General features: G+C 32.3%; 1 protein-coding gene across 1 annotated transcript in view; it reads left to right on the top strand.

Annotated features, from left to right (window-relative positions):
* Window positions 1–19,334, top strand: part of LOC145263579 (peptidylglycine alpha-hydroxylating monooxygenase-like) — a 167,090-nt gene that overhangs the window by 81,629 nt on the left and 66,127 nt on the right. Inside the window, exons 5-6 of the mRNA XM_080120425.1 lie at window positions 1,900–1,957; window positions 8,501–8,565. Coding sequence (XP_079976551.1) covers window positions 1,900–1,957; window positions 8,501–8,565 — 123 coding nt within the window. The remainder of the gene's footprint in view (window positions 1–1,899; window positions 1,958–8,500; window positions 8,566–19,334) is intronic.

Genomic DNA, 19,334 nt, shown 5'->3' with positions numbered 1-19,334 from the left:
AGACACAGGAGGAAATATGGGGGATTGGCAGTCCTGATCGCATAGGGTAGAATTAGTTGCATACTTTTTCGCTTTGTCTGATGCTGACGAAATTACCTCAGGTTCATTGAGGATGGTTGGGATAGAGCACACACTTCTATTCAGGACCCTGTTTGTTATTTGCTAAAATTCGTAGGAACGAAGCTGCTGCTCAGCTGCTTTGGACTTGACAAACTGAGCATACAACTCTCTTGCGTTCTTTATTACTCTTTTATGGTGGTTTCTGGTAGTCCTGGAGGCGGCTTTAGTCTCAGTACATCTATTATGTTGGAAGCAATAGAAATAGTGATTTCTGAGTGCAATGGCAGCAGGACATTCTGGAGAGAACCACGGCTAGCTGTTAGATTTTTGTTGGATTTTGTTTTGAGGGTATGAAGCAGTCTATACCTACAATTAACCATTCCGTCAGCTCTGATACTATGGAGGACACCTTTTTAAACATGGAACGAAGAGGTAGATCTGATATAAATGTACTAAAGCTATTCCAAGTCAGCCATAGAGTATCAATATACTCTATGATGGAGAGGTATGCAGGAGGACTTATTACATTTTGTTCTTATCTTAACTGATATAACTGAGTGGTTTGAAGATTACAGTGGGGACAGAATGGAAGATAAACATAGCTCAGAGCAAGTTGTGAGAAAAAAGGTCTAGGAGACTTGTATACTGACCATCAGTGTCAGGCATGTTGAAAGCATGTAAACATAAAATTTGTCTAAGTGAAGAAGGATCTTCCCCACTTTATATGCGAGAACAGAACAGATACATTTTGAACCCAACTTAAAAAGGCATGCAAATCTCCAAGCCACCTTGTACAATAATAACAATCATAATTTTGTAACAATCATAATTTTGCTTTACTGTGAACCCTACTGTCTCCTTTTTCTCAGCACTACACTCTGCATTGTTCCAATACATACAATACTACCCCTAAGGAATTTTTTAATTAAAATAATTAATAAAGGTGCCAAGAGATGTGATCAGTTTTGTGTGAATTACTAACAAGTAATGTAAGTTGTTCAAACAATGTATAGAATGCTAAAAGTTTAGTAAAAATTAATCGCACATTTAGTGACAGTTTTAATGTTTAAGTAGAAGTACATCGGGATTTTGTACTGAATTTATGTCTTAGAAACATTGTTCAGGGAGTTTTGCATGTGTTGTGAAGAAGAGGCACTGTGTGCTGGTGATTGTGAAAAAAATGTTGGAGATTTGGAGGAATATTATGGAAAGGTCTGAGAGTTACGAAGATAATGCTTATGATTGTAGTTTTGGAAAGCGCCTAAAAAGCTGAAAAATCCTTAAAAAGATTAAAATCCCCTAATTTTGTGGAAAAGGAGCTGAATACAAGTTTTTGTTATACTTGTAAGAATTGATTACACAAGTGGAATTATAGATGCTAAGCAGTTTGTATCGAGAAGATTTAATAAAAACTCAGATGTGAAGAAAGTATATTTGAATGTGGATGCAGTGTTTAAGACATACTTTGCCTATAGAAGAAATGATATGAGAATGATGCAGTAGATGTGTAATGTTAGTCTTAAAGGCAAGTTGAGATCTGGTAAGCTCAGAGGAAGATTAAATTTAGACAGTATGAAAAGATGGGAGACTATTGATTTGGTCATTCTGAAAAAATTCGGATGAGAGTGTACGGGGTAATACGTGTAGAACAGTTGGTGTAGGAGGGTCAGTTGGCAGGGAAAGATGAAAGAAAAACACGAGAGACAATGATAAGGATGGTTTTGAGTGAAAGAGATAAAGATGTGACCAGGAAGAGGGGAGTTTGGAAGTTAATTTCTAAAATTTGTAAAATGGACGATTATGTTGGTGATGATTTTCTTTTTTTCAATTTCATTTCAGTAAAATCCACGCCTGAATCCTTTGCCACCGGACTGAGACTAAACATCACTGATGAAAAGTAATTTTTATTTTCATTTTTTTTTTATTCACTAAATTTTCACACGAGTGATTATAATTGAGTGAGAGATTTTTAACATTCTTTTTGTCATTTTGATTTACTGCAGCAGCCGTTTACCATTGAATTCTTATAAACCTACAGTCATTATCAAAACTACTGTTGGTTTGGAGTAGCAATAAGTCTCTTAAGATTCTAGTACTCTCTGATCTTTCCAGTCAAGGTCCGCATGGGGCTCTCTCAATCATTTCTATATTCCTTGACTCTTCACAACTATATTGTACCTACCGAAGTTGGTGCCACCACGTGTGTGTATGTGAACATTTTTTTTCTATATCAACTGACCTGTGGTTGGTTGAGGCTTCCTGGTTGCATGTGTTAGTTTCAGCACTCAACAATTTTCTTCAGTATTTCAACTGTTTTAATCAGTATGGTGCCTTGTACGGTATCAATCCTCCCTTTTATTTCAATTTCTCTTAGACATTTTACAGGTTTGTTAAAACTGTTCTCAGTGCTTCTACTGTAACTCAATGTACATACAGGCAAGAAGATGTGCACTAACCCTAAGTCCCAGTGGTAACACTTTTAAATTTGTCTAGTGCTGGATCCCTTAAAATGTAATCAGACACTTACTGATTGTTGGAATTTACCACTCTAATGTCCTGAGTGCACAAAACGTGCAACAACTCTAAGACTCTAAGTCTGTGTGGCAATCTCTTTAACATGCCAGCAGGTCTGTGACCCTACCATAGGGGTCTCTTAGCTGACTGTTTGATGCCAGACGTGGTTGAATTCTTCCTCTGGTTTTGTTCAATATACCGCTGCTCTGCTGCGGCCTGAGCGTTAGGTATCAGGACAGGTTTGAAAACAACCGAGTTATTTTCAAATCAACAGGCAAGCAATAATTAACAAAACATTGCAAATCATTTTCTTATCAAAAAATTAACTATTTGTATAAAATAATTCAATCTATAGTTTGTGCAAAAAAAAATTAACTATTTTTATAAAATAATTCAATCTATAGTTTGTGCAAAAAAAAATTAACTATTTGTATAAAATAATTCAATCTATAGTTTGTGCAAAAAAAAATTAACTATTTGTATAAAATAATTCAATCTATAGTTTGTGCAAAAAAAAATTAACTATTTGTATAAAATAATTCAATCTATAGTTTGTGCAAAAAAAAATTAACTATTTGTATAAAATAATTCAATCTATAGTTTGTGCAAAAAAAAATTAACTATTTGTATAAAATAATTCAATCTATAGTTTGTGCAAAAAAAAATTAACTATTTGTATAAAATAATTCAATCTATAGTTTGTGCAAAAAAAAATTAACTATTTGTATAAAATAATTCAATCTATAGTTTGTGCAAAAAAAAATTAACTATTTGTATAAAATAATTCAATCTATAGTTTGTGCAAAAAAAAATTAACTATTTGTATAAAATAATTCAATCTATAGTTTGTGCAAAAAAAAATTAACTATTTGTATAAAATAATTCAATCTATAGTTTGTGCAAAAAAAAATTAACTATTTGTATAAAATAATTCAATCTATAGTTTGTGCAAAAAAAAATTAACTATTTGTATAAAATAATTCAATCTATAGTTTGTGCAAAAAAAAAAAAAAAAAGGAGACTGGACTTTAGCAAAACAAATTTTTTTCTGGATGCAGGATTTTTAATGGAATGAAATTCTTTCAAATGATTTTTTCCACCTACCAATTTCAAAGCTAATTCTCAAGATTATCACTTTTTTTTTCTTTAAATAGTTTACAAGGTGTATCTTTCAGCCAGCACAGGTAAATAGCTTACAACGTGGAGACTTGTATCTTTCAGCTGGCCAGAGAGAAAAGCCCTTGATCTGGTTGGGACAACTGGTTTTATTTTCCTTTCATCTGAGATCATCATTTTTTCTACTCTCTTCCCTTTTCCTTTTCCCTCCTCTAACTTCTGAAATCTCTTTCTCTATGAAATTTGTCTTGCTGTTCCCATCTCTGAGACCCCCCCTCCCCCCAAAAAAATTGGATTATCAGCTATTTTGTATTTTTATAATCCTTTTCTAACATTATTTAAATTATTTCTTGCTATCATGTTAACTTTCTAAAAGGTTTCCTATTAATATGTAGTTACAATTTCCTTAACTCTAAGATAAGAAAATAAAAATGACATTTTTTATTTATTTTCCCTAAATCCATTTTTTTGCTAGTTTTGTTGTTCATTGTTTCATTACCAACAAAAAGCTTTACTTAGTTTTACAAATACTAAAACTGGATTTCTGCTCTGTTGATGGCTGTAACTCATGCACGCTATCTGAATTTTAGTAGAGGACACTCATTGGTACCCCTGCTTTGCTCAAGTGCACTATTGTCAGTGATTTGTGGTTACTTAATTTCTCCCTGCGTCTTTCTAGTATCTTCCTTACTATGATCACTAATATTATCATGACCGTGAGAGTACTTATTACTGGTCAATCTATTTGATTAACAATATTCGTGCCCCCACTGTCAATCTGACCTCATTGGTATTTCAGTTTCTCGAAACTAATTTTTTCTTAACAATTCTGGCATCTTTTGTAACATAATTCTTTCACTATGCACTCCCACAACCCTATCCAACTACTTGCATTAATCCCCACCAAATTCAGGAAAGATTCTCTATCTTCAAACTCTTTCTCTGCCTGTATGGAGGCAGGCAAATCAAAACTTCAAAGGTAGTGCATCCCATGGGTAACTTAATAATTGACAATGGGGGCCATGACTCACTGTTTTTGACTCAAGATAACTCAATCTCCACTTTGGGCGGCCACTGCCCAAATTCTATCATACACTCCCATCTTCATTCAAGATCTTTTGGTCGATGTATCTCCCTTATCACTTTCTAACTTTCTAGAGGAATACTCCACAGTTATTAAGTGAATGGTCGTAACCCAAAGGTGCAGGTAAAATTCTTCATATTGTCTCTGAGCAGTTTATTGTTTTGTAGTTATTTCAGATAGTTTTCTTACCACTGTTTGGATTAACTCCACTATGCCCACTTTATATATATATATTTTCTCAAGTTGTTTTAGCCTAATGTCTAGAATCCTTATTACAATTTTGATTAAAGTCCATTGCATGATTCCGATTCTAGAAAATGTCTAGAATTTAAAGCTTATGGAAAAAAAAAAAGAAATTCAGAGAATCTTTTCTAATTGGTGTCTAATAACGACTGATCAGATTCAATGAAAAATATGAAATATTAGAATTTCCAAATAAAAGGTTGTGCCCATATTATGCCATCTAAAAATATATATGAAAAACCACTTCGTTCAAATTAGAAGATGCTGTTCAAGTTTTATGATCAAAAATGTGCTGCAGTTAACTTTAATTTTCTAAGAATTAAGAAATAGTAAATGAAATTCATTGCTATATGATACTTCAAGTATATATTAAGTTGAGTTTACGATATATTGCAAGTAAGAATTGTTAAATATTATTACCAGGAACAAAAATTAAATCTACTCTTACTCGTTAGGTATTTATTACTTAAGTTATCATCTACAGAAATAATACATTTATGTAAAATACAGTTTTTTTTGGTTATTCATTGAATGAGTCTCATTGCAGTTTCTATTTTCATTGATTGAGCTCTCGGGCGCTGCCATTGTATTCCATAAGCAATCACGAAATCTACAATTTCTTGGTTCTGTAGCTTCTTTATGATTATATCTCTTCGGAGTGGCATTGCTTGCAAAGCATAGTTGTCACTAAAGTAAGGATTTTTTTCTAGAAATTTTATAACCGTCTCCATAAACTTTTCTGCATCATCCCAAAATATTGCTTCATCAGAGTGTTCTTGGTTATTTACATTAGGGTCAAGAGAATGAGAGCTGTCGCTATTTTCATCGCCATTACTGCCTTCACGATATTGATCAGTAGTTTCCTTATCTTGTTGCACCCACATTTCAACATCATTTGCATTAAGTGATTTAAGAATAGCGTGGTTGGTCGGTAACCGTTTGGTTTCAAGAATTTTTTTCTAGACCAGATGTATTCTCTGATAATTTACTCCATGCTTTTGTTAATGTGCTTGCTCGAACTTGATTCCATGCACTTGCGAGAGAAAATATGGCACCTTTGATAGTAAAATGGCGCTGAAAATCGCTTATACTCACGGTACTATTTATCATATTCATCATGAAATGATTTCTGTAGAAACATTTTAAGTTCCAAATAATCCCTTAATCCATAGGTTGGATGAGAGAAGCCACATTAGATGGTAAGTAGCACACAAAAATATTCCCGCAAGATGACACTAGTTCTGACTGAGGAGAGTGTGCTCTACAATTGTCCAACAGAAGCAAGCACTTTGAATCATGTTTACCTAATTCAAGAAAACGCCTCTGGATAACTGGCACAAATTCTTGCAAAAACCATTTTTTAAACAACTGTTGATTCATCCATCCATATCGTGAAGAATAGTAGGATACTGGCAAAGGCGAAACTCCTTTTAATGCTCGGAGACACTTTGATTTGCCGATGACAAGAAGCTTAAGTTTATGAGTTCCAGAAGCATTAGCACATACCATCACTGTTAGTCTTTCTTTATTTAATTTGAATCCTTTTATTTTCTGGATCCGGCTAATGTTTTTGTAGGTAAACACTTCCAATTTACACCACTTTCATCAGCATTGTAAACATCCTCTGGTGTTAAACCATAATCGGCAATTATCGTCGTGAATTTGTCACAATAATTTGATGCTATGTGTGTATCAGCAGACCGTTGTTCGCCTGACATTGTTAATACCATGTCTACTCTGCTCCTAAACCAGCCTTCACTGAATTTCATATCTTCTGCGATATTCAACTCTTCCTTAAGAGATTTTGCTTTAGCAATTAACATGGGCCCAGATATTGCTACACCATCATTCCATTCTGCTACAAACCACTCATGCAATATTCGATCGAATTCAACTTGCCTTGGTCTGCGAAGAGTCCTTCTTTTGACATGTCTTTTATTTGGAGAGAAAGGAGCAGCCTTCAATATTTCCTCCTTTTTCTTTTTGATGTAAAACTGTGTACTTCTTCCAATCTTATAATCTCTCAATATAACGCTATTTTTAACTCCAGCATCTAATTTTTCTATAATTTGACGTTTTTCGAGTAAAGTCAGTGTCACTTGTTTTCTTTTAGAGTTGCAAGCCATTGTGATGGGTTGTTTTACACTATTTTAAATATAGCAAACTGAAACAAAAAAAATTACAGTTAATGTAAATTAATTATCAATAGCTAATCTACATTATTACATAGTACCAATATTAACATTTCTGTGCAATATCTGACTAAACCATGTAAACAGTTTTACTACAACTCCGCATCAAATATGCTAATACAATTTCAATGACGAGACAGTTCAAATTTAGAGAAAGTCCAGGTTTAGAAGAAGTCCGAATGAGAAGAAGTCCAACTTTAGAGGAAGTTCAAATTAAAGGAGTTTTACTATATTTAAAAGAAACTCAATTGATGTTTAATATTACTTGCTAAAATTTCATAAAAATCAGAGATATCTGAATTTTCACAAAGAGTTTTCACTCTTATTGCATAAAAATAAATTAAACTAAATATAACCTACATTATTACCATTTATGATTAGCAGCTGTGTTCCAAAATTTATAATGATCGGTTATTTAATTTACAAATGGATCCTTTACATCTAAATGTATAAACATATACACATACCTTATAGAACAGGAAGAATTAGCATTGTTCAGGATTGAATGACGATTGCATTATGTACTTTTTCCCTAATACCATATTACTTTGATTTTTAACGTAGTTGGAGGAAGCTAAAATGTTCTAAACTCTTTGAATTAGTGTTTTATACGCATGGTTTACATTAAAATTGGATATATTCATTTGAAGGGTTCTCTCCCCGTAGTTCACAGAGATGGGCGAAGGGCACATAGATATTCAGCACACAGAGATTAACAGATTTTTTACCACTTCTATTGTCTTCCCTAGAAAATGTTATACACATGATTTAAATTTCATCAAAATATTTTAGTTTTAAGGGGCTATGTCCTCATAGTGAGATTCGAGAATACTTCCATTGCCTTTCCTGATAAATTTTACATAGTTTTGACATTGAGTTGACATATATATATATATATATATATATATATATATATATATATATATATATATATATATATATATATATATTAATGTTCCCTATCTTGGATTGAGTATATTGGGAAGTGATATACAAACTTCCATTAGCATAATAAGCAATGCTCTTTGTGTAAACAAATTGAGCTTAGGCATTTGGACAATGTTAATTCACTAGCATAACAGTAGCTGAATAGCGTAATGATTAGAAGTGCCCATTATTTGGGAGGTCGAGTTTTGATCCTGGCTTGAGGTTGTTGCCTGTCTAGCTGCACTGATGAGCTGTGATACAGCAAACCAGTACTGTATGTGGATGACTATATGTGTGTGTGTGGGGGGGGACACTTGCTGTTATGCACAAAGATAACTTACTCTTCTCTTATTTGTACTTTTAGACCAAAATATTATTCTGCTTCTGCGGCTTATGGTAACATTGGCTATATACCAGCCTTGGCAAAAGGTAAGTAATAGTTATGTCACAAAAAACAAAACAAAATGAAATTGGTTATGTCATGGGATGATGGGGTCATTGTATTATTGACACTCTTTCCAGTGTCTATGTATAATAGGTATGCATATCAAATTTAAGAACAGATGTACATCTACATAATAGTTCTCACTCTCTCCCCCCCTCTCTCTCTCTAAAATGTAAAGATGGTTTTACCTGCATAATTTTGTGGTTGATAATTTTTTTAGAAGCCACATACACAAATCTGTTTTGTCAATGGTGTGTGGCAGAAATTTGTTCATGTTAAAAAGAAGCATTCTGATTTCAGTGATTTTTAATATTTAATCCAAATCAATGTTTTACATTTAGTTATAAATAGGGAGGCGTTTTTATAGTCTCACTTCCATCTTGGAAAATATTTAAGAAGATATAATTTTTCTATTACTCTCTCTCTTTTACTCCTTTTGTGCTAAGAGACTCAAGAGAAAGAGAGTGAAGGGGGAAGTAAAAACTGGTTTACGTATTTAACAGCATTTCATTCTTATTTCGCATCCTCTTAGGAGCAGAAGTTGAGTTTTTAATTTTTTTATATTATTTTTGTCATAATCACAAATGGAATCATCTGTCGAAAATATGAAAATTATATCTAGATTTTACTCTTTTCAACTTTTGTTCAAATTTTCAATAAGACAATTACATAAGTTGTAACTATGATCATGAAAAAATATTTTCCTAACATGAAGCCATCACACATCAACTATGATTGTGAGAATATTTTGCCTTCAGTTGAACATATTTGGTTCCCATATGAAAAACAAATTAGAGAAATACTTGGAAACTTGCAAGCATATCGCTCCAAATTTCCAGAGTTTTTTTCCTCCTTTATCTGCACCTTCAAATAACCTGTTAAAAACTTCAACACATTTACAACATTTTCAAATTAGTCCATTTTGATTTCCTACTGCTGGATCAAAAATTAGCTCCCTGCTCCTGAGCTGTAAAAAAAAGGATTGGAAGCATCCTTTCTGTAAAGTGTTAACTATTTCTATACCTTTCATGTCCACACCCAAAATGCAATGGACACGAATATTATTGCTTTTGCCAGACATAAGAGTTAATTTATAAGTTAAATTAATTGAATTATTTCTTATGGTTTGAAATACGTGTTCAATAAAGATAGTTTTGCTTGGTAAGTAAATGGAAAAAATGAAATGTACATTTCCTTAAGCATCATCACTATCAAACAAATGATTTAATGAATTACATCTAAAGTAATTATTTAAAAAAAAGTCAGGCAAGACTCAGGAAAGGATGGATTCTACAAGGCAGCAGGTCCAGACGCATTAGAAGCTTTCATGATCTACTGAAAAGCATCCGGGAGGAGGAGAAGATGCCAGACAACATTCGGGAAGTCTTGATCATCTCCCTGTATAAGAAAAAGGGTAGAAAAACTGATTACAGAAAGTATAGAGGTATATCACTTCTTTCAATCACCAGAAAAGAGTTATTTTTAATTGACTCCTTATGCAGTGTGGTTTTAGACCAAGAAGAAACATCGCCCATATGATTTTTGCTATGAGACTACTTCAAGAGAAGTGTATAGAACGAAACTTTGTACACCGCCTTCATCGATCTTACTAATGATCTAAATCTTCTGACACAGGGAGGCTCTTTGGGCTTTATTTAATTTATTTAAATAATTAGGCTCTTCCATTCCATGGTATGACAGGTCAAGTTCTCCACAACAGCATGGAGTCTGCGACTTTTGAGATCAGCAATGGAGTGAAGCACCAATATTGTTCAACACTTTCTTCCATTTTTTAAGCAAGAAAAAAAAATGTTTACTTTTTTGAAAGGGGTCTACATTCGCTACCGTTTGGATGGTTTCTTTTTTGACTTGTGCCAACTCAATACCAAGAGTCTTCTAGACCTCATCCAGGAAGTTCTTTTTGCTAACGACTGTGCTCTAGTGGCACATGCTGCATCCCATCTGCAACTGATGTTAAAATGCTTTTCAAAAACCGCCAAACTGTTTGTCCTAACAATCAGCCTTAGTAAAACTTAGGTGCTTTGTCAACCTTCACCAGAAACAAACCTCCAACCCATGACCATTGTCAGTGACAATACTCAGCTGAAGAAAATGGAACATTTCAAATATCTAGGAAGTACCATTTCCTCTAATGGTTCCTTGGACAGAGAATTGTGATCAGCCAAACCAGCTTTAGGAAGACTCTGTAACGGCTATAAAAGTCCAAATATGGAATCTACTTTGCGATGTAAAAATATGTAAAGATGTTTGCGCATCCAAACTCTTCTTTGCTTAACTCTTTCTCTGACTCTCTCCCAAACACTAGCTAGCTGATAGTCAGTAAAATAAAGTCTCCCTGTTAAAGGCTGTTTGTAGACAAAATGTTTACAGTAATATAAAAATTATTAAAATGCCAATTTTGATATTCTTGATAACTGCAACAGAAATATAATAATGATGATGACCTTGACAAAATATTAATACAGTCTTCCAAAATCCTTGACGAAAAGAATAGAAGCACAACCTTCCAACTTCACTCTGCAAACATTTTCGTATGACAAACTTTGATTCAAATTTACAAAAACAAAAAAACAAAAGAGTAAACATTTTTTTTCTTGCTTAAAAAAATAAATAAATAAATAAAAATTTAAAAAAAAATGGAAGAACCCCGTCTCCAACAGATAAATATTAAAATGCTAGAGTTTATGGAATGGCAGTGCATGTCTGGCTTACCATTCTGGAAGCACAATTCCACCCAACAAACAACCTCTGCTACAAGACTTTTCACAGTGATATCATCTCTGCCTGCAAAGTATTTGAGTCCAAAAGCTACAAAGAAATAAAATGTCCACTGATTGCGGCACATGAATGAACAAAACCAGAGTTGCTTGATAAATTAATGTAGAAAACAACAATTCAAGTAAGCGGTCATCATATTTACAAGAAATGCTGTTGATAGCAAAACAAATAGAAGAAATTCTGCTACACAAGTTCCTTCAAGCTTTACTATTAACAATTTCTCAAAAACACAACTTGAAAAATTAGTGGATGAACTTATGGCCGTGAATAACAAACAAAACAGCACTCATCGTTTAATAGAATACAAAAAAAAACAAAAGAATAAACGCATTGTATTTGTTCCGTTGGGAATAAGATCATATTTTCAGGGACAGAAACATAAAGTGTGTAGAATACATCTCTACTTTGCTGAACAGGTAAGGATGTGCAAACTGTTGTGCAATTGGCCTAAGAAACAGAATATAAAAATGTTAACCAGTTTGCAGCTACCTATTCCTATTCCAAGCAACTCAGAAAGTTAACCATGCAAATGAAGACTATCCTCATGTGTTCATAACTACTACAAATAGCTGACGATTAAGGACAACGATATTAAAATTTATGGTGGATACTAGTGAAGTATTTCCATAATACTAGCGTCAATAATAAACGGTATCACACTAAACCCAACACTGGTGTCCTTTTCTACTGGAGAGAAAATAAAATATTATGGATAAGCAAGCCTAGAAATCAGAATACCAAGTTTAAGATAATTTTTTTGGACATTTGTGATTTGATTTTTTTTTAAATAGAGTTGGCTTAACTGCAGGAATAAAACCATTTATGTGCAACCAAAACTTTTTTTAACTACAGTTTCTCCAGTTAATGTGATCATCAACAAAGTGGAACTACTTTCATTTATTCGAAGCAATTTGGATAAATACCAAGAAATTATTTCACACCAATATTAGCACCAATAAAAATTACTGCAGTGTTTAACTCTGAATTGACACAGGTAACCACTTGCCAGTTTTTGCAAAATTTAGACAGTTATCTCTGCTTAAAAACTAAAAACGACTTTAAAAACTCCTAAACGAAAGTATGATAGTTCTGTCAGATAATGAATGATCAAGCTCACTACATCTTGTCCATAAGTAAAGTCCATAGTTGTGGGGACTATTTTACTAGCATAACCAAAAGCGATAGATATTCCATACCCAACAAATTCATTTAAAACAAAACTCACAAATAAGCAGCAGTTTTCTAAAATAGATTTGATTTCAGCATACCACCAAATCAAAATGTACCCAGATGATATTCCGAAAACAGTCATCATTTTTCCAATTGGCTTTTTCATTATGAATTTATGCCGTTTGGATTAAAAAAAATGCATCTGCAACACTTCAGAGATATATGGAAAAACTTTTTTGAGATATAGATTGCGTTATTATATACATAGATGATATAATTTAGTAGTGAAAAACATTCTTACAAGATACAGAATTTTGCAAGCAAATAATTAAAAAATATTGACAGCCAAATCTATTTTCAATTTAATGTCATTAGACATCTTAGACTTAAGATGATAAAAGCTTACGCAGATTTCTTGTGTGGTAGGATTCTACAGAAAGTTAATGCCGGGATATGCACAGTTAGCTTTACCTTTATCTGAAAGAATGAGGTTAACACATCACAAGTTATTTACTTTGATTAATGTGGAAAAATAATACAATTCTAAAATTGTAAAAATATTGGAACTAATGGAATTAATCCATTCTTAACCAACTTGTACACAATATGAACAGCAGCAAATATGCAGTAAGAGCTGCGTTACATTAAATGGAAATCCAATAACAATAGGATTCTTTTCAAAGAAAGCAATGGCAACTCAGACTAGATATTCCATTTTTAATCATGAATTGCTGGCAGCATATTTGTCAGTGTTACACTTTGCCGCTTTATAGTCATCAAGAATTACTTCTGACTGACTACAAACCAATATGCAGTGCATTAGATAGTCAAGTCACACAGACAACAATGACAACTAGCAATTGTTACAGAATTTCAAATCTAATCCCATATTAAAGGTAACTAAAACATAAATGCAGATTGTTTTGCCTAATATTTGCTGTAGAAACAGATATTTACAATTTACCAGCGCTTGCAGTTACACAAAAATAGACCCCAAAATGCAGTCCTTCTTAGAATTAAAGAAATTCACATTATCCGGAAACGATCAACGTGTGTTATTCCACACATCAACGTTATGAAATACATCAACGTTATTAAATACATCAACGCTATGAAATACATCATCGCTATGAAATACATCAACGTTATGAAACACATCAACGTTATGAAATACATCAACGTTATGAAATACATCAACGTTATGAAATACATCAACGTTATGAAATACATCAACGTATAGGAAACACATCAACGTTATGAAACACATCAACGTTATGAAATACACCAACGTTATGCAACTCATCAACGTTATGAAACACATCAACGTTATGCAACAAATCAACGTTATGCAACAAATCAACGTTATGAAACACATCAACGTTAGGAAACACATCAACGTTAGGAAACACATCAACGTTATGAAACACATCAACGTTATGAAATACATCAACGTTATGAAATACATCAACGTTATGAAACACATCAACGTTATGCAACACATCAACGTTATGAAATAAATCAACGTTATGAAACACATTAACGTTATGAAACACATCAACGTTAGGAAACACATCAACGTTATGAAACACATCAACGTTATGAAATACATCAACGTTATGCAACACATCAACATTATGAAATACATCAACGTTATGAAACACATTAACGTTATGAAACACATTAACGTTATGCAACACATCAACATTATGAAATAAATCAACGTTATGAAATACATCAACGTTATGCAACACATCTCCATTATGAAATAAATCAACGTTATTAAATAAATCAACGTTACGAAACACATCAATGTTATGAAATACATCAACGTTATTATATAAATCAACGTTATGAAACACATCAACGTTATGAAATACATCAACGTTTTGCAACACATCAACGTTATGCAACACATCAACGTTATGCAACACATAAACGTTATGAAACACATCAACCTCATGAAAGACATCAACGTTATGAAATACATCAACGTTATGAAACTTATCAACGTTATGAAACACATCAACGTTATGAAACACATCAACATTATGAAATAAATCAACGTTATGAAATAAATCAACGTTATGAAACACATCAACGTTATGCAACACATCAACGTTATGAAATAAATCAACGTTATGAAACACATCAACGTTATGCAACACATCAACGTTATGCAACACATCAACGTTATGCAACACATCAACGTTATGCAACACATCAACGTTATGCAACACATCAACGTTAGGCAACACATCAACGTTATTAAATACATCAACGTTATGACACACATCAACGTTATGCAACACATCAACGTTATGAAATACATCAACGTTATGAAACACATAAACGTAATGAAACACATCAACGTTATGAAACATAACGTTATGCAACACATCAACGTTATGAAACACATCAACGTTATGCAACACATCAACGTTAGGCAACACATCAACGTTATTAAATACATCAACGTTATGAAACACATCAACGTTATGCAACACATCAACGTTATGAAATATATCAACGTTATGAAACACATCAACGTTATGAAACACATCAACGTTATGAAATACATCAACGTTATGAAATACATCAACGTTATGCAACACAACGTTATGCAACACATCAACGTTATGAAATACATCAACGTTATGAAATACATCAACGTTATGAAACACATCAACGTTATGAAACACATCAACGTTATGCAACAAATCAACGTTATGAAACATATCAACGTTAGGAAACACATCAACGTTATGAAATACATCAACGTTAAGAAATACATCAACGTTATGAAACACAACGTTATGAAACACATTAAAGTTATGAAACACATCAACGTTATGAAATACATCAACGTTATGAAATACATCAACGTTATGAAACACATCAACGTTATGAAACATATCAACGTTATGAAATACATCAACGTTATGAAATACATCAACGTTATGCAACACATCAACGTTATGAAACACATCAACGTTATGAAATACATCAACGTTATGAAATACATCAACGTTATGAAACACATCAACGTTATGAAATACATCAACGTTATGAAACACATCAACGTTATGAAATACATCAACGTTATGAAACACATCAACGTTATGAAACACATCAACGTTATGAAACACATCAACGTAATGAAACACATCAACGTTATGCAACACATCAACGTTATTAAATACATCAACGTTATGAAACACATCAACGTTATGCAACACATCAACGTTATGAAATAAATTAACGTTATGAAACACATCAACGTTATGAAACACATCAACGTTATGTAACACATCAACGTTATGCAACACATCAACGTTATGAAACACATCAACGTTTTGAAATACATTAACGTTATGAAACACATCAACGTTATGCAACACATCAACGTTATGAAATAAATCAACGTTATGAAATACATCAACGTTATGCAACATATCTCCGTTATGAAATACATCAACGTTATGCAACATATCTCCGTTATGAAATAAATCAACGTTATTAAATAAATCAACGTTACGAAACACATCAACGTTATGAAATACATCAACGTTTTGCAACAAATCAACGTTATGCAACACATAAACGTTAGGAAACACATCAACATTATGAAAGACATCATCGTTATGAAATACATCAACGTTATGAAACACATCAACGTTATGAAACACATCAACGTTATGAAATAAATCAACTTTATGAAACACATCAACGTTATGAAACACATCAACGTTATGAAATAAATCAACGTTATGAAATAAATCAACTTTATGAAACACATCAACGTTATGCAACACATCAACGTTATGAAACACATCAACGTTATGCAACACATCAACGTTAGGCAACACATCAACGTTATTAAATACATCAACGTTGTGAAACACATCAACGTTATGCAACACATCAACGTTTTGCAACACATCTCCGTTATGAAAAAAATCAACGTTATTAAATAAATCAACGTTACGAAACACATCAACGTTATGAAATACATCAACGTTATGAAATACATCAACGTTATTAAATATATCAACGTTATGAAACACATCAACGTTATGAAATAAATCAACGTTATGAAATACATCAACGTTGTGCAACACATCAACGTTATGAAATACATATACGTTATGAAATAAATCAACGTTCTACAACACATCAACGTTATGCAACACATCAACGTTATGCAACACATCAACGTTATGCAACACATCAACGTTATGAAATACATCAACGTTATGCAACACATAAACGTTATGAAATACATCAACGTTATGAAATACATCAACGTTATACAACACATCAACGTTATACAACACATCAACGTTATGCAACACATCAACGTTATGCAACACATCAACGTTATGCAACACATCAACGTTATGAAATACATCAACGTTATTAAATAAATCAACGTTATGAAATACATCAACGTTATGAAACACATCAACGTTATGAAACACATCAACGTTATGAAACACATCAACGTTATGAAATACATCAACGTTATGAAACACATCAACGTTATGAAAATCACATCAACGTTATGCAACACATCAACGTTATGAAATACATCAACGTTATTAAATAAATCAACCTTATGAAATACATCAACGTTATGAAACACATCAACGTTATGAAATACATCAACGTTATGAAATACATCAACGTTATGAAATACATCACCGTTATGAAATAAATCAACGTTATGAAATAAATCAACGTTATTAAATAAATCAACGTTATTAAATACATCAACGTTATGAAATACATCAACGTTATGAAATACATCAACGTTATGAAATAAATCAACGTTATTAAATAAATCAACGTTATTAAATACATCAACATTATGAAATACATCAACTTCATGAAAGACATCAACGTTATGAAACACATCAACGTTATGAAATACATCAACGTTATGAAATACATCAACGTAATGCAAAACATCAACGTTATGAAATACATCAACGTTATGAAATACATCAACGTTATTAAATACATCAACGTTATTAAATACATCAACGTTATTAAATACATCAACGTTATTGAATACATCAACGTTATTAAACACATCAACGTTATGAAATACATCAACGTTATGAAATAAATTAACGTTATGAAACACATCAACGTTATGAAACACATCAACGTTATGCAACACATCAACGTTATGCAACACATCAACGTTATGAAACACATCAACGTTATGAAATACATTAACGTTATGAAACACATCAACGTTATGCAACACATCAACGTTATGAAATAAATCAACGTTATGAAATACATCAACGCTATGCAACATATCTCCGTTATGAAATAAATCAACGTTATTAAATAAATCAACGTTACGAAACACATCAACGTTATGAAATACATCAACGTTTTGCAACACATCAACGTTATGCAACACATAAACGTTAGGAAACACATCAACATTATGAAAGACATCATCGTTATGAAATACATCAACGTTATGAAACACATCAACGTTATGAAACACATCAACGTTATGAAATAAATCAACTTTATGAAACACATCAACGTTATGAAACACATCAACGTTATGAAATAAATCAACGTTATGAAATAAATCAACTTTATGAAACACATCAACGTTATGCAACACATCAACGTTATGAAACACATCAACGTTATGCAACACATCAACGTTAGGCAACACATCAACGTTATTAAATACATCAACGTTGTGAAACACATCAACGTTATGCAACACATCAACGTTTTGCAACACATCTCCGTTATGAAATAAATCAACGTTATTAAATAAATCAACGTTACGAAACACATCAACGTTATGAAATACATCAACGTTATGAAATACATCAACGTTATTAAATACATCAACGTTATGAAATAAATCAACGTTATGAAACACATCAACGTTGTGCAACACATCAACGTTATGAAATACATATACGTTATGAAATAAATCAACGTTATACAACACATCAACGTTATACAACACATCAACGTTATGCAACACATCAACGTTATGCAACACATCAACGTTATGAAATACATCAACGTTATGCAACACATAAACGTTATGAAATACATCAACGTTATGAAATACATCAACGTTATACAACACATCAACGTTACACAACACATCAACGTTACACAACACATCAACATTATGCAACACATCAACGTTATGCAACACATCAACGTTATTAAATAAATCAACGTTATGAAACACATCAACGTTATGAAACACATCAACGTTATGAAACACATCAACGTTATGAAACACATCAACGTTATGAAATACATCAACGTTATGAAATACATCAACGTTATGAAACACATCAACGTTATGAAACACATCAACGTTATGCAACACATCAACGTTATGAAATACATCAACGTTATTAAATAAATCAACCTTATGAAATACATCAACGTTATGAAACACATCAACGTTATGAAATACATCAACGTTATGAAATACATCAACGTTATGAAATAAATCAACGTTATGAAATAAATCAACGTTATTAAATACATCAACGTTATGAAATACATCAACTTCATGAAAGACATCAACGTTATGCAACACATCAACGTTATGAAATACATCAACGTTATGAAATACATCAACGTAATGCAAAACATCAACGTTATGAAATACATCAACGTTATGAAATACATCAACGTTATGAAATACATCAACGTTATGAAATACATCAACGTTATGAAATACATCAACGTTATTAAATACATCAACGTTATGAAATAC

This window comes from Euprymna scolopes, chromosome 39, assembly GCF_053919585.1.
Source record: "Euprymna scolopes isolate OS-2025 chromosome 39, ASM5391958v1, whole genome shotgun sequence".
NCBI classification, from domain to species: domain Eukaryota; kingdom Metazoa; phylum Mollusca; class Cephalopoda; order Sepiida; family Sepiolidae; genus Euprymna; species Euprymna scolopes.
Note: the sequence above shows the minus strand (reverse complement) of the source record. Positions and strands in the feature narration are given on the sequence as shown.